This window comes from Nelumbo lutea, chromosome 7 (assembly GCF_056320005.1).
Source record: "Nelumbo lutea isolate HS-2025 chromosome 7, American lotus-T2T, whole genome shotgun sequence".
NCBI lineage: Eukaryota > Viridiplantae > Streptophyta > Magnoliopsida > Proteales > Nelumbonaceae > Nelumbo > Nelumbo lutea.
The window spans coordinates 7032972-7055110 of NC_142690.1; the positions used below are offsets into that span (position 1 = coordinate 7032972).

General features: G+C 39.4%; 1 protein-coding gene across 2 annotated transcripts in view; it reads left to right on the top strand.

The window, feature by feature from the left end:
* Positions 1-22139, top strand: part of LOC148844875 (insulin-degrading enzyme-like 1, peroxisomal) — a 134018-nt gene that overhangs the window by 99507 nt on the left and 12372 nt on the right. For both annotated transcript variants that reach the window (XM_088955746.1, XM_088955748.1), the window contains exon 15: positions 8631-8733. In XM_088955746.1, the coding sequence (XP_088811872.1) occupies positions 8631-8733 (103 nt within the window). The remainder of the gene's footprint in view (positions 1-8630; positions 8734-22139) is intronic.

A 22139-nucleotide genomic window follows, 5' to 3' on the forward strand; every position in this document is an offset into this window, starting at 1 on the left:
ATAAATTCCGAGTTATGTAGTCCCAGCCCCTCCAAAAATGGATGTTCCTGCATTTCTAATTGTTGTTGTTTTGATGCAACTAAGGTGTCTAAATAGTATGACCACCAATTTCTTCATAGTATGCCCTGATTGTAGCTTACCTATTTTGGCAAACTTGGGAAAAAATACTCAACCCATAGGCTAATCGACAGGGTTTCCCAATCCAGTGGAGACACGTCCATATTTGTGACCAAGAGTGCTTCTCAATAGGTTCCACTCTTCATACCTCCATGACCATTTGCCTAGAAGCATTTCCTTCATCACCCTATGAGATTGAACACCTTTCTCATCCTTCCTTTGGGATAAAGATGTTTGGGGCCATTCTACTAAATGGACTTTCCTTTCATCATTAATTGCTGATGAACAAGAGAAGATAAAGAGAGGAGAGGCGAGAGGACTAAGAGCCCAAAAGAATACTCCAGGCGTGTGCAGTATGTTATTATTTATACTAGGATGGTCGTACAACATAAAGAATGAAGAAATTACAAAAGTACCCTTGCGGTACTAAACATATGTACAACAACATCTGTCAACACTCCCCCTCAAGTTAGGGCATAGATATCAATCATGCCCTACTTGTCACAGAGATCATGATGTCTGGAATGGTGTAGCCCTTTTGTAAAGGTATCTGCAAGTTGGTTCTCAGAGCTGACATCGAGTACATACTTCGGTTGTGATGACTTTCTCTCTAATGAAATGCTTGTCAACTTCGATGTGTTTTGTTCTATCATGTAGCACTGGGTTAGCAGCAATCTTTATAGCTACTTTGTTATCACAGAATAGAATCATAGGCTTGTCCACTGGGAAACCCAACTCACTCAACAGATTCTTTATCCACATACTTTCAGCTACTCCATGAGCCATTGCACGATATTCAGCTTCAGCACTGGATCTAGCCACCACATTTTGCTTTTTGCTCCTCCATGTAACAAAGTTCCCTCCTATAAAGGTGCAGTAGCCACTAGTAGACTTTCTGTCACTTTGAGATCCAGCTCAATCTGCATTTGTATAAACTTCAACTTTCAAATGCCCATGCCTTTGAAATAACAAGCCAGCACCAGGAAACTTTTTTAGATATCAGAGGATTCTTTCTACCGCTTCAAGATGAGTTGACCTAGGTGCATGCATGAACTGACTGTGGACACCAACAGCATAAGCAATGTCTGGGCGAGCCATAGAAAGATATAACAATCTCCCTACAAGCCTCTGAAACTGTTTCACATCCTTGAGAGGTTCACCTTGGCTATCACCTAATTTATGGTTGGGGTCAATGGGAGAGTCAATAGGCTTCACTCCCATCTTTCCAGTGTCCTGAAATAAATCTAGGACATATTTCCTTTGGGAAATGAAGATACCCCTTTTTGATTGGGCAACTTCAATTCCAAGGAAGTATCTGTGAGGTCCTAGATCCTTCACTTCAAACTGAGTGGCAAGGAAACTCTTCAACCTCTGGATTTCATCCGTCTAGTCACCAGTAACAATTATGTCATCCACGTATACTATTAAAGCAACCATTTTACCTTCTCCTCTTTTCACAAACAGTGTGTGATCTGATTGACATTGCTTGTATCCTTTCTGTTGAACCTTAACATGGAATCTGCTGAACCAAGCTCTTGGTGATTGTTTCAGCCCATATAAAGACTTCTTCAACTTGCACACTTTCTGTTCATTGCCTTGAGCCAGGAAACCAGGGGGTTGAATCATGTAAACTTCCTCTTCAAGATCACCATTCAAGAATGCATTCTTGATGTCAAGCTGATGTAGATCCCAATCCAGATTAGTAGCAAGAGAGATTAGAATTCTAATGGAGTTCATCTTGGCAACAGGGGCAAAAGTTTCTACATAATCAACTCCGTACACTTGAGTAAACCCCTTTGCCACTAAGCGAGCTTTATACCTCTCCACCGTCCCATCAGCCCTATGCTTGATAGTGAACACCCATTTACATCCAACTGGATCCCTTCCCTTAGGAAGATCTACAAGTTTCCATGTGCCATTTTTATGAAGGGCATTAATTTCTTCCTTCATGGCATCTGTCCATTCAGGTACTGAAAGAGCTTCTGCCACATTCTTAGGGATAGGGACACTGTCAATAGAGGTAAGGAAAGCACGAAATGAGGGTGAAATGTTCTCATAGGAAACAAAGTTGGAAATGGGATGTTTAGTGGTGCACAATGTAACACCTTTCTTGTGAGAAATAGGAAGGTCAAGGTCATTAGCAGCTGAGGTATCAATTTCAATAGAATCAGGAACATCATTGGGAGCCAAGTTACCTGAGTGGGTATGATCCTCCCCCGAGGAGTTTGATGGCACTAGAGGTACAACTTCTAGATTCTCCACAGCTCTTGAATTTGGTTGGCCTTTGCGACGACGAAAGAAGACACGGAAAAGCGGAGGATCAGGAAGAGAAGGGAGCTGAACCAGTTTCTCCTCAGGCCTACACTCCCCCTGAGGAGAAATAGGAAAGAAAGGCTCACCCTCAAAGAAAGAAACATCCATGGAGACATAGAATTTCCGAGAAACATGATCAAAACAACGGTATCCCTTTTGATTGAAGGAGTAACCAAGGAATATGCAAGGAATAGCACGAGAATCCAATTTCCCACGGGTGGGAGACAGATTTTGGACAAAGCACCGACAACCAAATACACGAGGAGGAATAGGAAGGAGAGGGGCCTTAGGAAAAAGAAGTTGATGTGGGGCCTTGCACTCTAACCAACGAGAGGGCATACGGTTAATGAGGTAGGAGGAACAAAGGACAACTTTAAGCCAAAAGTATTTGGGGACATTCATATGGAGTAGTAAGCCCCGAGCCACTTCAAGAAGATGTCGGTTCTTTCATTCGGCAACACCATTCTGTTGTGGTGTTCGGGCATAAGAGCTACGGTGAAGTGAACCTCGCGAAGCAAAGAATTCCGTGAGATCACTATGAAAATACTCTTTCGCATTATCTGACTGAAAAATTTGGATTTCAATTTGAAATTGAGTGAAGACCATCCTCTGAAAATCTTGGATAATTTTTGGCACTTCCTCCCTGGTTCGCATGGGATATACCCAAGTATATCTAGAATAATCATCAATGAGGGTAATAAAATACTTGTAACCACTCTTAGATGGTAAAGTAACAGGGCCCCATACATCAGAATGAACAATGTGAAAGGGAAATTCAGATTTACTATTTCTTTGAAGAAAATGAGTTCTACAATGTTTACTCAACTGACATGTTGGACAAGAGAAATCTGAAATGGACACTGACTTAAACAGTTCTGGAAACACAACTTTTAGAGACTCAAAAGACAAATGACCAAGGCGACAATGCCATAAATAAATTTGACTCTTACAGGACTGACTCATAGACTTGGTAACATGAAGACCAGCCTTATTCTCCAGCATGTAAAGCCCATCAACCATACGTCCCCTACCAATCGTCCTCCCCGAGGCCAGATCCTGAATCACACAATGAGAAGGGAAAAAAGTCACTGAGCAGTTTAAGGAATTAGTGACACTACTAACAGAGAACAAATTAATGGGAAATTTTGGAACATGTAGGACATCTGAGAGGGTAAGGCCAAGTGGAAGAGAAATGGTTCCTTGACCAACTATGGAAGTGTATGATCCATCAGCTAGTCTCACCTTGTCTCTTCTAGAAAGAAGGTGATAGGATTGAAAGTAAGAGGACGTACCAGTCATGTGTCTTGATGCTCCAGAATCAATGATCCATGGAGAGTCAAGGGTGTGAGAAGCAACATGGAAAGTTGTGGCAGAGTTACCTGACGTAGATGCAAATGAGGTTGAGGGAGGAGCATCCATCTGATGAATTGCTCTACCATAGATCTCTAAATGGTCACGGAAGGAGTTCATAATATCCTCCCTAGGGTCAGATCCAGAGAGATGTGTTTGAGTCACAATAGGGATGGAGGGCTGATTCTCCTGAGTAGCCATGTTGGCCATGTTGTATTTCTTTGTACCTTGCTGTCTGGACCTTTTATTCACATCTGAACCTTGCTTCTTATTCAGATCTTGATCCCATTTTGGTTCCCATGAAGATCCCAACAGGTATCTCTGGTGTGTCGGGGTTTCTGGCAATGAGTGCACCACAATTTGTCCTTATCTTCTGTTTTTTTCTGGAGATCTCCTTTCATGGAAGAAGATCCCACACTAGTAGAGACACCCTCTTTTGTTGCCAACACAACTGCATCCCCACCAGGGCTGTTCATCAAATTCCTTATGCTCTCTTCAGATTGTACAAGAGCATAAACTTCCTGAACTGATGGAAGATCCTTAGAACTGAGAATCTGGACTCTGATAGATTCATATATAGGATTCAGACCATGTAAGAAGGCAAACACTCTTTGCTGGGAGACAAGTTTCTTGTACAGTTTTGCATCCTCGTCACACTTCCAATCCACATTCTGGTAATGGTCCAACTCCTTCCAGACAGAAGTCAAGTCAGAGTAATATACTAATAAACACCTCTCCCCCTGTCTACAAGTAGACGATTCTGTCTGCAGTTGATAGATCTTGGCATAGTGTCGCAGTTCTAAATATGTAGATTTTGCTTGTTCCTAGATCTCATTTGTAGTTTCACCCCACATGAAATTCTTCCTTATTTGAGGTTGCATGGAGACTAAGAGCCAAGACATAACCATACTGTTCTCCTGATTCCATCTATCATATTCAGCACTCCCAGAGTGTGGTTCTTTAATTCTCCCATTAATATAGCCTATCTTCCCCCTTGCAGTGATGTATATTGATCCCTCTTGACCACTCTAGGTAATTTAAACCATCAAGAGGGACAACAGCCATAGGAAAGGATAGGTCACCACCCCCACTCATTCCATTCAGCATTGAAGAAACTCCAGATGTGGCTGAATCTTCACCACTCATGATTTCAGGTTTAAAAAACAGCACCCAAAGAAGGAGCACTGCCTCATAGAGTTGTTACAGAAGGCACTAGGCACTTCCTGACCTTCGGTCCACTAAAAAGATTGCTATTGCAGCACACAAACAGGTCCTTATGACCTACGGTTTCACAGGGATCCAAGAACAAACACTGCTGTTGCAGCACGTAAGCAAGTCTGTATGACCTACGGTTTTACAGGGATCCAAAAAAACAAACACTGTTGTTGCAGCACATAAACAGGTCTGTATGACCTACGGTTGTACAAAGATGATACGACCCCACAAAAGAATGGAAAGAGGAAGGTGAAGTTCACCACACACCTAATCGGCAGACCTGGTATAGTGCCAACTTCAGGGCAGCCGAACAGTCAATGAGAGCAAAGTAAAAGAAAGAGCTACTTCAGTCCATCAACAGGGTAGCCGAACAACAGTAACACAAAAAGAACACTTCAGTTGAATACCAGGGCATCAACAGTCCATCAATGGGTGCAAAGTAACACAAAAAAAAACTTCAGTCGAATACCAGGACACCCGAACAGCAGATGAACAGTAGATAATGCCTTCTTGAACATCAGATGATAGCCTCTCTATAAACCAGAACTTTCTCTACGCTGGAAGATGAAAAGTCAGGTAGGCTTCTACTTGCTTAAGGTCAAATAGCAGATGGATACAGCTGGGAGATGAAGAGACTGACTGCTCGACTTTGGAAGATGAACAAATCAGATTTGCTCGACATCACCCTTCAGGCCTGGACGACTTGCTCCGATACCATGATGAACAAGAGAAGAGAAAGAGAGGAGAGGCGAGAGGACTGAGGGCCCAAAAGAATACTCCAGGCATGTGCAGTATGTTATTATTTATACTAGGATGGTCATGCAACATAAAGAATGAAGAAATTACAAAAGTACCCTTGCGGTACTAAACATATGTACAACAACATCTGTCAACAATTGCTTTCCACAAAAAATCCCTTCTTACTTTATCAAGTTTAACTGCCACCATATTTGGATTCTCGCTAACATGTAGAATCCTTTTAACTTGAATTTAGTTGCTACATCTCTTCAAACTAGCTGATTGTTTTTAGACATGCTATCATAATTTTTCAGAAGCCCTTGTGTGAAGGGATGGGAGATCCATCATATGGATGGCCGAACCCTATGGGAAGGTTGGTCGAAATTTCAAAAATTTATTTTCTCCCATCTGGGAATCGCATTCCCTAACTTAGAAAACTGCATTTTCAAGGTTCGTTCTTGAAACCAAAACCGGACCAGATCTGAAACCAATAGGAAGTGAGGGATATACCTGATATGAAGTAGCAGTAACTCCCAACGCAGGTGTTCACACCCAAAGAGAAAACCAAAACCCGCCTCCTCTGAAGATGACACAGTGTGTAGTGAATCAGGATCAGCAGGATGGTTCTTTAGCAAGAACTTGAATTCTTCAGTAAGAATTGGGTAAGGGCTGGTGAGCACGACTTCAGATTGCTTCTTCTGCCAAGAAGCAATATCAAGAATACTTCTTGATCAGTTCCACAAGTGGAGATCGAACTGGGTAGGGGCGGCAAGAACAGGGGAGAACTCTGTAGATTGTTGTGTGTTAAAACTGAGGAATTCGCCCCCTATTTATTGCCTTCTCTGGATCAGCGTCTTAATCTAATTAGGAGAGAGTTTCTTTATCCAAATCTGATATTTGGATCTAGACTCTTAAATAGATAAGACTTATCTTATCCTTCAGCTAATCCTAATCAGATTATAAATCAGATCTTGCCCCCTTTTAATTAACTAACTTAAGCCCAATTCGAATTGGGCCTTAGGCCCATTAAGCTTATGTGCTCACTTACTCCTTAACCTACTGCCCAGTTGGCTCTCTTTGTATGGCGTGGGACCCTAACATTGATCTACACATCAGCCACATGGGTTCAGCCCAGCCTTTGTTACAAGGCCTGGCCGAATTCACTATAGGAGACAGTGAACCCCTAAGTCCATCACAATGGGCTCCTAATGGGCCTAACATTTACACTAAATGGTTCTTGGATCCAGCCACCTTATGAAAACCCAAGAACTGTGAGCAGATGCAAGATTAGCTCATCAGGTATTACCCTCAATGGTCTTACACTTAACCTCGCAACCCATAATGATCAAACATTGCCCAACAAGAGAGGATCGCTCCCTCGGCTGTAAGGTACAGTGCTGCACTCTCTACTCACATGGATCCCAGGAATTAAAACCTTTTGTAAACATTTTGAAACCATAAATATATATATATATATATATATATATATATATATATATATATATATATATATATATATATATGTATATCTTTATATAAATATATTTTGCAAAACCAAATTTCAATGTTTGAAATCAACTGTCGGCAATTTAGGTTTCCATCAGGGAGAGTTCATATTCCGATCATTCACTTTGTCCGACAAAGGGGCTGATCCTGTCATTATGATCACCCACTCAGGTGAATTCTTGGACTGCCCCAACATACCCAGGTTTTGACCCCCTCTAAGGATCTCACTAATTGGCATATCAAAGACAGCCCAATCCAACACCTAGTACAGTATCATAATCGAGTCTAGGGGTCAGGTGTAACATTCCAGTTTTGCCCATCTATCTCCAAGGTCCAAGGTAATACTGGAATTTGGTCCGGTTCAGGGTTTCAAGAAAACCCACACTACATGTACCTCAGGTCTCACCTTGGCAGCTGAGACAAGCCACCCCAACCAACTTGGCGGCACATCAGTGTCAGCCTTGGCAAGATAAATCTCCCCAGATCTATCCAACAGCTGTGAAAATTCTATACTAACACGAGTCTTATAAGTGTCCAGTTTAAGGGTATTACACAGAAACACACTACAATGACATGAATCAATTATGTACTTTATTCATTTACAATAAATGTCAAAAGATACATCAATCTGATTGGAGTTAAGGGCATAACTGTCTAACATTGTGATATTTAGACAAAAGAGGTCTTAGCCATGTGCTGATCTTCGGATTGAAGCATTTTGGATGGAGAAAATAGTTCTAGAGAGGAAACGTAGTAAATCCTATATGTGAAAATAAAATTTTCTTGGTTTTTTACAAGTAATAAATTTTCTTCTTTTCTCAACATTTTGCCCATCATGGTCATTTTTGCTAATGCTTGGGCAAGTTTCAACTGAACCTATGTTACAGAATTCAAGGTTGAGAAAGTATTTCCCTTAATATGTTTGCACTTTTTATTCATTTAAATAGATTTTAAGAATGCTTAACAGTGTATTTTACTACCTACTAGATATCAATTTCATGATACTACTTTAAATAATCATTATTATAAAATACACCTTAAGTGTGTTTTGATGCTAATTTTATCATTTCCTGAGGCTTCGTCCTAAATCCTTTTTATCCATGTTATTTTGCTCATGTACAATGCTTCCATGAACCTCCATTATTCAATTCCACCTACATTGGATTGAAGTATAGATACTTGGCTAGCATGACTTATTACATGAACCTTTGCCATTAAGGATGGCTTCCTCTGTGGTAAAGAAACTCTGTTTACTGCTTATGGTTTGTGTAATATTCATCATTGCAACATTCATCTGCTTTGCAATCTAGATTTATTGGTTTGGTTCACATGACAATTTCATAGCACAGTTTATATTCACTCGATGTTAAGCAAGCTTCTCTTTTTGACAGAATCTTTTGGGAATCTAAGAAATTTGAAGGACATACTGACATGCTTGAACCATGGTATGGAACTGCATATGCTGTCATGAAACTCACAGACTCCATGATACAGGTATGTTGTTAGATGGCTACTTCAAGTTCTTTTCTTTTCTTTTTCCTTTTTTTTTTTTTGTTTTTTAAATGGTAAAGTAAGATTTTATTAGAATGAAGCCAAACAGTACAACAGAGAGGCAGGACTGCCCTCTAGCCAGAACCCCCCCCCCCCCACACAGTGACATCAAACATCCCACAACAATAAACCATTAATGTTCTAAAATGAAGAGGCATGAGTCGTAGTTCAGAACATAAGAGGTGTAATCCTCCTTAAGAGGAGAGGGATGGGGAGGAAGGAGGATATTGTTTTTCTTTACTTTTAATATATATATATATATTTTTTTTTTATCTTAAGAAGAAAAAAAATCTTCCCTTTGGACAGATGCCTGGGATCCAATTCTTACAATCACTTTTTTTATCAGCTCTTCCATCTCAAACTTTGGAGAAGATTCTTCTGTTTCTTTCCAACCAAATTGTCCAGGTGATGGCTGCTGAGTTAAGCTGGCAAATGACTTTTCCTTAGTACAGACAAGTTTATGCCAGGCCCTTAGATGCTCCAACAGGATTGAAGACCTTACCCAGGTCTTCTTTGCTGCTCAATAAAATACTCCCAAATTTTATTGGCGGGCTGGCAATGGAAGTCGTTGTCATGTTCAATATCCTCGTTGCAGAACTCACAATTCTGGTCTGCAATCTGCATCCATCTGGTTTGCAAAGAGGTCTTGGTGAGGCATTTCTCTGAAGTATCAGTCCACCACAAGAATCCCACCCTTGGAAGGAATTAAAGGACTATAAATCAGAGGTGAGGAGAAGTGAGCATTATGGGTACTGCTAAGACATCTCAGAAAAAAAATTGACTGAGAAGAAACCACTCATTTCCCATTTCCAACACCACTCATCATCACAACCCGGTCTTAAATTATGATCACCCAACCATTTGAGCAGATATATCAAGTCAGCTAATTCCCAGTCATGGAATTGCCTCTTCAGTTTGAGTGCCAACACTACCTGGCCTCTAGCTCCAAGAAATTGGTATAAATCATCCACTAAAACTTCTCAGTTTTCAACACTATTTTTATTGCCCATGAAAGAAAGAAGGGAGGAGCTAGGCCAAGCAAAGGTATGAAAGGGCTTGCTGAATTTTTGGAAAGATGGGCATTGATGGATCTACCACTGATAGGAGACCATAGTTGTCAAGGTGACGCCTAGGCAACAAGCAGTATGTATGTTGTATGTTGTGTTATAAAATGCTTTTATATTTATAATTTTTTAGATTATAGTTATAAAATAGACAGTATTAAACTAAAATATTCATTTTGTGTGTTTATATACTAATTTCTTTTTCTTATTTTCTTATTTGTTAGGGTTTAATCAACATAGACATTGCTAACTGCTGTATTGAACCCTCAAAGACTTCAAAACCAGAACCAATAAGGGAAGAACTTAAAATTGTCTAATCAACATATTTTCTTTTTCCACATTGTCGTCATCATCACCATCTTCTTCTTCTTCCACCTTTTTCTTTTGGGAGAATGACTGATCAGTCCATGTCAGAATTTTGTAGCCCCACTGTACAGGGGGATGCATCCTGACCATGAATTGATGCCAAATTCACGGGCAGGATGCGGTTTATAGGTGGGGGGCTACTAGTAGACTATGGAAGGCTGTCATTTTGAATTCTGCATTGGGTTGCAGAGTACTTAACCCTTTTCTTTTCTTCTTGTCCTATAACAAAATGCAGGTTCAGCCCCTATATTTTTTGAATTTTCTTTTCTTTCTTCCTTACATGAATATGTTCATTTTCTATACTTTAACATGAAGTTTATACTTATGGAAATTATGGATAATTATTAAGGAAATATCATTATGGAACCTAGGGAACTACCCTAGGATATATGTTTTTTACTTAAAAAATCCATTGCCTAGGTGACTAGGCGACAAGGTGCTCCCCTACTAGGTGTGTACAGTCGGACGGTTTGGTTCGATTTGGCTAGAACCGAGGACCTAACTGACTATTCGGTTTTACCATTTCCTCTAACTGAACCGAACTGAACTATATTTTAGAACTGAACTGACCTTAACTGAATTCAGTTCGGTTTGGTTCGATTTTCTGTTCGGTCGGGCCCTAATTCCACATAAATGATAAGCATTTAATAAGTGTTATTAATTAAAAGTTAAAATGGCCCAAAAACCCAATGGTTTTAATTAATTAACTATTATTAACTAAAAGTTAAAATGGCCCAAAAGCCCAATGGTTTTAATTAATTAGCTATTACTAATTAAAAGCTAGAATAGGCCCAAAGTCCTATGCCAATGGGGAATTGGCAAATTGGCCATTTTCAAAAACAATTATTGATTAATGAACAATTAATAATTAGTCTAGGTTTAAATTAAATATTAATAATTAAAAGTTAGAATAAGCCCAAATCCCTTTGCCAATGGGAATTGGCAATTGGCCATTAATTTTCACAAACAATTAATGATCCATGAACAATTAATAATCAGTCTAGGTTTTAATTAACTATTATTAATTAAAAGTTAGAATGGGCCTAAAGCCCAATGGGAATTGCCAAATTGTTCATTGGGAAATATAATAATTAATTAGCATAAAGTATTAAATAGAACGTTAAATATTTCATATACTTAATTAGCATTAATTCGGTTTTCAGTTCGATTTCATTGAAAATTTCAACCAAACCAAACCAAAACCGAAAACTGATTTTTTTTAAATAAAAACCAAACCGAACTGATACCTGAATTAACCAAACCGAATTAGCTTATTCGGTTTGGTTCGGTTCAGTTTTTGGTTTATCAACCAAATTTTAACACCCCTATCCCCTGCTGCCTAGCCTTGCCTTTGGCACCTTGAAAACTATGCAGGGGACAAATACACATGGACAAGCAATCAGGAGGAAGAAACTCTAGTTAAACTGATCTGTTTTGGGATTTCTATTGAACGCGAAGAAAATTTTTTAAGTGTACCTTTAGAGGCTCTACCTAGACAGCTTTTTTTTATAAGTAAAAAGGTAATTTCATAAAGTAAAAATTAATAGAGTACAACCTGGATAGGTGTTAAGGTAACACCTAAGAACAAAAAACAGAACAAGAAAAATACAATTTTCGATCTCCATCTCACAATTTTGTAACCCTACCAATCATCCACCTATTTATCTGGATTGCAGTGACGTTTAAGACATCCCCTTTAAGATTTGAAAAATTTTGGTTTGAAGAAGAGGGTTTTGTGATCAATTGAGAAGGTGGGAAGAGATGCAGGTAGAAGTAGGGGTGCAACTTGGGTGGGCCCAGCCCAAGCCTAGACCAGCCTAGCCTGCAATTTTACACGGCCTGGGCTTGGATTTTAGGGCCTTGGGCTGGGCCTAGGACCAAAAGTTTAGGCTCTTTTATTTCTCGTGATGGGCCCAAGAGTAACCCTTTGGTAGCTCTAACCCAGCCCTACCTTATCCTAACCTAAGCCTTGCCTGCCTATGTACATACATATATGCATACATTCATACATATATATATACATTTATATTAAATTTTAATATGGGCTGATTGACGAACTCGAGCCTGACTTGGGCCTGAGCCCAACCTGAGTGCATCAAATTTCCATTTGGGTCAGACCCAGGTTGGACAGTTCGGGTTTGAGCTTGAGCTCGGGCAGGCTTGGGCCTTAGGCTCAATTTAAGGGTTGGGTTTGGGTTGAGCTTAAACCTGGCTCAGCCCACCCAACTTTCACCCCTAGGTAGAATGCACAGCCAGCCATGTGGTTAGCATAATCTAAAGGAATCAAATGAAAATCTAAATGAAAAAGAAAAAGAAAAAGCTTGGATACAACTCAAGAGATCGATAGAACAGAAAAGGAGTGACAAATCACACAAGAAGAGAAGAGGAAGAGGAAGAGATTCAAAGTAGCCTATTAACAGTACCTTTAGTTCTTCGTTTTCCCTCTCAGTGTCTCAATTCAAACTCTGTTTTATTTGTATTCCAGGTTCGAATGCCCTGCCATCCCAATCAGCAGCAAGTTCTCTAGTAGAAGAGAGAAGGGAGGAGAAGAGAGAAAGAAGAATATTTGGGCAAAAGATATTAGTGGCAGCTCCCCACATTGGCTTATATATTAGGGTGTTTAGCATAAAGAAAAATTAGAAAATACCCTTGATTACAACTTAATAAAATAAAAGGCATTCTAACACTTCTAACAACATCCCCCCTCAAGTTGGGTTGTATATTTCTATAATTCCAAACTTAGTAAAAATGTCAGCATGCCAAGGACTTGTAACATCCTTGATGAAGATATCACCCAGTTGGTCCATGGAGTTTACATAGGGAATACAGGTTTCACCATTTCAATCTTCTCATGAATGAAATGTTTATCTACTTCGATGTGTTTTGTTCTTTCATGAATCTCGAGGCTATGGGCAATGAAATTATGAATAGTAGCTTTGTTGTCACAATAGAATGACATTGGTCTAGAAACTTAAACTCCCAACTCTGTTAACATATTCTTAAGCCACAAAATCTTAGTTGAACCATGTGCCATGGCTTTATACCTAGCCTTCGCACTAGATCTTGCAACAACCGCTTGCTTTCTGCTTTTCCAGGTCACTAGATTTCTCCCTAACAAAAGTACAATAACTTGTCTTTTATCTTCAGCTCAACTTGCCCAGTTAGAATCTATATATGTCTCTACTTTCAAGTGACCATGCTTAGAGAAGAGAATGTCAAACAAGCAATTTGTACCAGAGAGAGAAGACAGATGTTTGGGGTGAAGAACTGAATAGTTCGGCCCAACCCCAAGAGCCTCAATATATAGATTAAAGAAATAAGAATATTTACAAAAAATCCCTTGCAGGGCTAAAGAGAGAATAACAATAAAATAAAAGATACAATACAATAGGGACTACATTAATATGGTACATCAATGAGACTCTTCACACTCCCCCTCAAACTAATGCAAAGGCATGAGCATCAGTTTGCTTACAAGGAATAAATGTTTGGATCTTGTCATGGCCTTTGTGAAGGTGTCTACAACTTGCATATTGGAGGCAACATGAGGGAGAGAGAGAGAGCCCACAAGAAACAGGTTGCGGATAAAGTGGCACTCCACCTCAATATGCTTCGTCCTTTCATGAAAGACAGGATTAGAGGCATTCTTAATAGCACTAGTGTTGTCTGCATACAGAGGGATGGGTGTAGGAGAGGAATGACCCAATTCCTGAAATAAAGATTGAAGCCAAACAACTTTGCTACAAACAAATGGCATTGCCCTATACTCTGCTTCCGTAGAGGACTTGGAAACAATTTGTTGTTTTTTGCATTTCCATGAGATTAGAGAGTCACCCATGAAGATCCTTAAAATTGCATCTTCAAATATCGCACAACCCTTAGAACTACATCTTAGTGTGGAACCTAAGGATTCTGCATAAATTGGCTTACCATACTAACTACAAATGATAGATCTGGCCGAGTAGTAGTTAAGTACTTCAACTTACCCACCAACCTTCTGTACTTCCTAGGAACTTCAAACTCTTTGCCTACATCAATACATAATTTGACATTTGGTTCCATGGGTGTTTTAGCTGGTCTGGAACCTAACCGTCCTGTCTCCTCTTGCAAGTCAAGAACATACTTTCTTCGGCACAATTTAATACCATGCCTCGACCTTGCAACTTCTATTCCCAAGAAATACTTTAGTTTACCAAGATCTTTTGTTCGAAAGCATCATGCAAAAAAGCCTTTAATCTGTCAATCCCCACACTATCACTACTAGTTATGATAATATCATCTACATATACCACCAACAAAATCTTCTTAGCTTCAGATTCATAGCTGAACACGGAATGATCAACTTGACACTGTTTCATACCGAAGTCTTTTACTACTTCACTGAACCTACCAAACCACACATGCTGAGACTGTTTTAGCTTGTACATTGCCTTCTTAAGAATGTCACCATGTAAGAAGGCATTTTTTATGTCAAGCTAAAAAAGAGGCCAATAATAAATTGCTGCTATATATATATCAGAACTCGAACAAATCCAATCTTAGCAACTAAAAAAAATTGTGTAGTCAACTCCATATAACTAGGAGTAGCCTTTAACAACCAATTGAACCTTCAATCTTTCTACATTGCCACCTGGTAAATACTTTAGTATACACCCATTTACATCCTACACATGCTTACTAGGAGGGAGAGTGGTAAGCTCCCACGTGTGATTATATGCAAGTGTAGACAGTTCCTCTTCCTGTCTTCCATTGCTTGGCGCCACCCTAGGGAGGTAATAGGGACATTCTTTGGAATAGAAACAAACTGCCAATGGGAAGTAGAAAGGTGAGAAACATAAACATAATTGGAAATGGGATGAGAAGTACAATTGCATTTACCTTTCTACAATGCAATAGGAAGATCAAGGTTAGAAGGAAGAGAAACAATTGCTAGATCTATCAATGAAGAAGGGACTAGAGGAGGAGTCGGTGCTTGTCTATAAATATACACTTGCATGATTGGTGGTCTTTTAGTGGAACCTGCACTAGAGGAGATGAAGGCTTGGACACAGCTGAAATTGTAGAAACGGGGTCCTCAAATGGAACAAGAAGAGGAAACACTAGAGGAGAGGGAGGAACATCAAGACTTGTAAAGAAGGGAACAAATTCAAAGAAAGTGATATCTGGACAAACAAATGAATGATGGAAACTGGGGTTGAAACATTTATATCCTTTTTGGGTTCTAGAATAGTAAAGAAAGATGCATTTTGTAGGGGAAAAGGAGATAGATTAGGAAACAAAAGATGCATCCCAGGCCCTAACTTATGAACAAAACATACACAACCAAAAACTTTGGGAGTAAGGGGAAAAGGAGAGAGAGTAGGAAACAAAACTGAGAAAGGAAAATGACTTCTAAAGATAGGCATGGGCATCCAATTGGTGAGAAAACATGATTAAATACAACATCACTCCAAAAACGTTGTTTCTTCCGTTCATCCAAGCCATTCTGTTGTAGTGTGTAAGTACAAGAAGTTTGATGAATTATACCATATTGCTCTAAGTATTGCTGAAATGGTGTTAAACAATGTTCCTTTGCATTATCAAAATGAAGAATTTTAATATGAATTGTGAACACCAAATTGAGTACGAATTTCAGCATGAAATTTTTGGAAAATAAAGAGCAATTCGCTTTTTTCTTTCATGAGATAAAGCCATGTCATCCTTGAATAGTCATCAACAAACATTACAAAATACTTGTAGCCATTATATGACAATTTTATTTGGACCCCACACATTTGAATGAACTAAAGAAAAAGGACTCAAAAGCCGATTATCAACTCTAGGACTAGAGGAAACTTTTTGATGTTTCCCATACTGACATGACTCACAAGATAATACCATTAGAGAGGACTGAGGGAAGATTGGAGTGCTACTTTTGGACCACCACCATCAAGATAATACAATCATAGTTTTCAAGGTGCCAAGGTGAACCTAGGCAACAAGGGAGTGCTTAGTTGCCTCGGTGCCTAGGCTCCCACCTAGGTGTCGCCTAGTGTTTCAAAACTAAACGTATTTTTCATGGTATTTCCAGGCCTGTCTCAAAAATAAACCTTATCTTCTGTAATATCTCAGAAATAACCATTTTCTTCATACCATTTCAAGGATAGTGTCTTAGAAATAACCATCGCCTAGTAAAAGAAGGGCTTCTCTGTTTTTGTCATAGAAAAAGAAGAAAAAAAAATCAACAAATAAGGAGAAGAAAGGGTGGAGCCCCTGTTTTTTGTCTCATAAGAGAGAGAGAGAGAGAGAGAGAGAACGATAAGCAATATGGAGGAGAAGGGTTGAAGCCCCTGTTATAGTTTTTAAAAAAATGCAAGAAAAAACTTGAAAATGATGACCGTTTCAAAAAACAGAGAAAAAAATCAAATGAAGAACAGAAATTTTAAGGAGCAGAGCCCCTGTTTTTGTTCCAAAAAGCGAAAGGAAAGGAATCAGAAATTTAGGCCCTGTTTGGTATCGTTCCATGGGAACGTTTCTTGCGTTCTGAATGTTCTCACGGATCAGAAATACGTTTGCATGCATTTTGTCACAAGAAATATCATGTTCTGGAACAAGAACAAGCTGCCAGGAGTGTACTTTTAGAGTGACAAAACTGTCACTCCAAAAGAACATGTCCTGCGGAACCGCATGTTCCCACAACGTTAACTTATAAAAACAAACACGTGGGTATTTCTCACATGTAAAGAGGGATGTTAATGTAATTTTGCTCAAATAAAAGAAACGTTGGGCACAAAAAACCCTTGTCAGTTATCTCTTTTCTTCATCATCCCACTGCCGCACAGTCCATCAACCAAGAAAGAATAGTTGGCCAGAACATTCTTCTTCTTTGCTTGTGGATTCACTGACTTGAACTGTTGCCAATTGAAGAGTTTGAACCATAGTTCAGCCTGAAAACAGCAATCAATGCACTGAAAAACGCCAGAACTTCTTTTCTTCTTCTGCTATATCATCACACAAACAGAGTTCAGCCTCGTTGCTCTTCTTTTCTCCCCCTTCTCTAACGTTTAATTTTATTTTTTTGAAGGTTAGGTCAATCTCCTCCTTTATTCAACTTGCTTAGCCAATCCCCTTTCCAAAAGATAAACCCTATGTTTTGTTTTTGTATAGAAGATGGGCCGAATGGCCCATAGGCTGTTTATCCTTTTTTATCTTTATGTTCTTTGCTGTAATGGGCCTTAGTCTGGGCTTTATTCTTTCTTATGTTATGTTTTTTAATTTTCTGCCCAACTAGGGGCCTCTCTATAAACTACTAAAGTTTAACTTAATGAAATGGAATTAGGGGTGTAAGAGAGAAGGTTATGTTCGAAAATCCCTCTCTGAACCCTAGTTGTTGCCACCTTCTTCTTCTTTTTCTCTCTTTTTGAAACCTGATTTCTTCTACTTTTGATTTTTTGCAACTTTTTAAACAGTCATTTCTTTTCAAAAGGCCGTTTTTCTTCTTGATATCAGAGCAGGCTCGACTTTTTCCTTTTTTCACCTCTTTTTTCCCATACACAATGTGTACGGAGAACTGAATCGTATGAATAGTTAAAGAAACCTATTTCAGCCCAGTTGTTAGTGGTTCTTGGAGAGAAGGGGACTGGTTTTGTCGTCCTCCTGACAGATTCAAGTGTGTTGCCCGAAATCCAAATTTTCTGGAAAAATCTGATTGCGGACCCTACAGGGAGTTTGACTTGGGAGCTCAGTGACTGAAAGTCTCCTCATCCTTCATCTTGAAGATCGATTCAAGTGGATTGGTGTTCTGTGAAGTCTACAAGGAGTGGCTGAGATTTCTTTGTTTCTCCCGGCTTTCGGGTGTGACGCACGTAGCTGGTACGGCTACATAGAGGTTGGCTCACAACACAGTTTTTATTCTATCTTCATTTGTTGTTATTCGAAGTTGTTAGAAGTTATTTTTGAAGTATTTTAAGAAGATGAACCCTTTAGAAGTTAAAAACAAGCATGTTGCTGAATCCAGACTGGTTCTGGGAGCCTCTATAGACTCTCTCTACTGGTTGTGACCACAGTCAAACTAGATGGAACTAATTATCTGGCTTGGTCACAATTAGTAAAAATTCATATATGCAGTAGAGGCAAATGGGGTTTTCTTTATCCATCATATGAAAAATGAATGCAAGAAAATTATACTATTATTGGATGGCTTGTGAACTCAATGCAACCGCAAATTAGTCAACACTATTTGTGGATGAATTCAGCAAAGGAAATTTGGGATAATGTTGATGAAACCTATTCCCATAAATTAAATGTGGGCAGGGCTTACAAGCTGAGTGATGTGAAGAATTTGAGATAGGGAGAGAAACCTTTAGCTGTTTATTTCTCAATACTGAAGTCTTTATGGCAAGAAATTGATTTGATAGAAGTTGTAGCCTGGGACACCACTAATGATGCTGAGACCTACAGGAAACTTGTTGAGAGAAATAGGGTGTTTGAGTTTTTGACAGGGATGAATCCAGAGTATGACATCACAAAGCAAAATATTTTATCCAAGGATAGTGTTTTACTGTCTCAAGCCTATGCCTTGGTAAGTAGTGAAGAAAGCAAGAGACTTGTCTAGGTTCAAGGGACTGGTCTAAATGATCACTTCGCTAATATGGGAGTGAAATCCAAGGGAATTGCAGGGACTCCAAGTAGCAAGTAGCTCGGGGAAGAAAGAAATTATGAGTACTGTAAGAAGCCAAAACACACTAAAGACAAGTGTTGGAAATTGCATCTTGAGCTTCTTCTTCTTCGGTTTCAAAAGAGATCTGATAATATGAAGGCAGGGAGTGCCAATATTGTTGTTGGTCCAGATAGTACAAATACCAAACTAAAGAGATGACAGCTAGTGCGCAGTTAGCAGCCATGAAAGCAGAATATGAGAAGTTTGGGAGGATGATCAGTCACCTAGAAGGTGTGACTTCTTCTTCCAACCCTTCAGAAAATTCAACCTCTTCTGCATTTGCTCATTCAGGTATACGGGCTTCTGCTAATCATGCAACCATTTCAGGTAATCATAGGATCCCTTGGATTATTGATTCAGGTGCTTCTGATCATATGACCTACCTTTCTACCTTGTTTGTTTCATATGATTTACTTCCTGGACGTGACAAAATCACCCTAGCTGATGGCTCTCTTGCCCCTATCTCCGGCAAGGGAACCATCAAGGCTACAGATGGTTCTCAATGGATGTCACCTTAGCCGTGACAAAATCACCCTAGCCGATGGCTCTCAATGGATGTCACCTTTGATGAGCTTTCTTCCTTTTATGATTCTTCTCAAGAGAGGCATTGTCCAAAGGGGGAGAATTTGTCACAGTTGTTTGCTCTCCCCCTTCCTGTCACAGTTGAGTCTTCTGTTGAGACTCTTCCTCCTTCAAATGAGTCAAGGGAGGATCAATCATTTCATTCTCATTCCAGTGTTCCTATCCCTCCTCCTTTACCTCCTTGTCCTCTTTTTAATCCCAGGTTGTACCAACGGTAGAGAACCAGAAGTGAGTAGATTGTTTCCCCTACAGCACATGAGCCTCCTACACTTCCAGTCACAGAAGAGACAATAGGTACTGATACAACCCCTTTGGAGTCATCCTTTCTAGACCTTGATATCCCTATTGCTATTAGGAAAGGAAAAAGGAAGTGTACTGCACATTGCATTTCCAAACACCTTTCTTATAATTTGCTCTCTCCTTCATATTTTGGCTATCTTTCTTCTGTTGCTTCTAACCCAATTCTCAGGTCTGTGTCAAAAGCTCTTACTATTCCAGAGTGGAGGGATGCTATGAGAACAAAAATTGATGCCCTGATCCAGAATGACACTTAGGACGTGGTTGATTTACCTGAAGGGAAGGATCCAGTAGGCTGTAAATGGGTTTTTACCATCAAATATCATGCTGATGGGACCATTGAAAAGTACAAGGCTAGGCTGGTTGCAAAAGGTTATACACAGGCATATGGGATTGATTATCTGGAGACCTTTGCTCCTGTTGCCAAGATGACTTCTGTGAGAGTTCTACTATCTCTGGCTGCACACTCAGATTGGCCACTTAATCAGCAAGATGTAAATAATGCATTTCTGAATGGAGAGTTACATGAGGAGGTCTATATGTCTCTTCCTCCAGAGATGTGTGAAACAAATATGAAAGGGAGGGTCTATAGGCTGAAGAAATCTCTTTATGGATTTAAACAGTCTCCTAGGGCATGGTTTGAAAGGTTTAGGGCTGCCCTTGTTAGCTTTGGCTATGTACAGACATAGTCTGATCATACCCTCTTTGTGAAGAGGAGAGGATCCTTGGCCATTTACCTGATTGTGTATGTAGATGATATTGTTGTGACTGGTAATGATGTATCAGGGATTAATGATCTCAAATTTTTCCTTCATACAGAGATTGAGATCAAAGATCTGGGGGAATTGAGATACTTTCTTGGCATAGAAGTTGTTCGATCCAAAAATGGGATCCTTATCTCTCAGAGAAAGTATGTACTTGATTTGCTCTCTGAAACAGGGAAGATGGGTGCTAGACCAGTTGCTACTCCTATTGATATGAGTCATAAACTCTCTGCTTCAGATGGAATATTGTTGAAAGATAAGGGAGTCTTCCAGAGGCTACTTGGAAAAGTTCTCTATCCATGCATGACTCGGCCAGACATTGCATATGATGTCAGTTGCATTAGTCAGTTCATGCATGCTCCTAGGGATACTCACATGGCAGCAGCGGAGCGGATTCTATGTTATTTGAAGGGTTCCCCTAGAAAGGGAATTCTATTTGCTAAGCATGACTATACGAAACTTGAAGCCTACACAGATGCTAATTGGGCTGGAAACATTGATGACAGAAGATCTACCTCTGGGTACTATAGCTTGGTGGCTGGTAATATTGTCTCTTGGAGAAGCAAGAAACAATCAGTTGTTGCCCGATCTTCAGCCGAAGTTGAATATAGAGCCATGGCTCATGGAGTTTTTGAACTATTGCGGCTTAGATCCTTGATGGAGGAACTGGGTATTGAGCATGATAAGCCAGTGATGTTATACTGTGATAATCAAGCTACCATCAACATTGCTCATAATCCAATGCAACACGACAGAACTAAACATATTGAAGTTGATAGACACTTCATTCGAGAAAGAGTGGCTTCTGGAGAGGTGTGTCTACCTTTCATTACTTCTGAAGGACAGTTAGCTAATTTCTTCACCAAGGCCATTCCCAAGGCTAAACTTCAGCATGATTGACATCTATGCTCAGCTTGAGGGGGAGTGTAGAGAAGATGGGCCGAATGGCCCATAGGCTGTTTATCCTTTTTTATCTTTATGTTCTTTGTTGTAATGGGCCGTAATCTAAGCTTTATTCTTTCTTATGTTATGTTTTTTAATTTTCTTCCCAACTAGGGGCGTTTCTGTAAATTACTAAAGTTTAATTTAATGAAATGGAATTAGGGGTGTAAGAGAGAAGGTTATGTTTGAAAATCTCTCTCTGAAATCGTAGTTGCCGCCACCTTCTTCTTCTTCTTCTCTATTCTTGAAACCTGATTTCTGCAACTTTTTAAACAGTCCTTTCTTTTCAAAAGGCTGTTTTTCTTCTGTTTTCTGATCATTTGTTGGCTGAAATAAAAAAATCTAATGACTTGAATATGTTGTAATTTTTCATTTTAGTTCGCTTCCATTCCTAATCCAAAAGATAAATTTTTTCATTTTAGTTTGTTCCCTAAAGTAGTAATCTAGAAATACTGGTTCCATTCACGATTTTGGAATAGGGATTAGCATTAATCCTCTCCGTCCCCTATTTGGTAGATAATATCCATGTTTTCTACAATTGAATCTTGGAATTTAATGTTTTAGTTTTCCTATATTGTAGAATTTAAGATCCTAAGAAGAGTCCCAAGTTTTATCATTCTATTGTTCATTGGATGT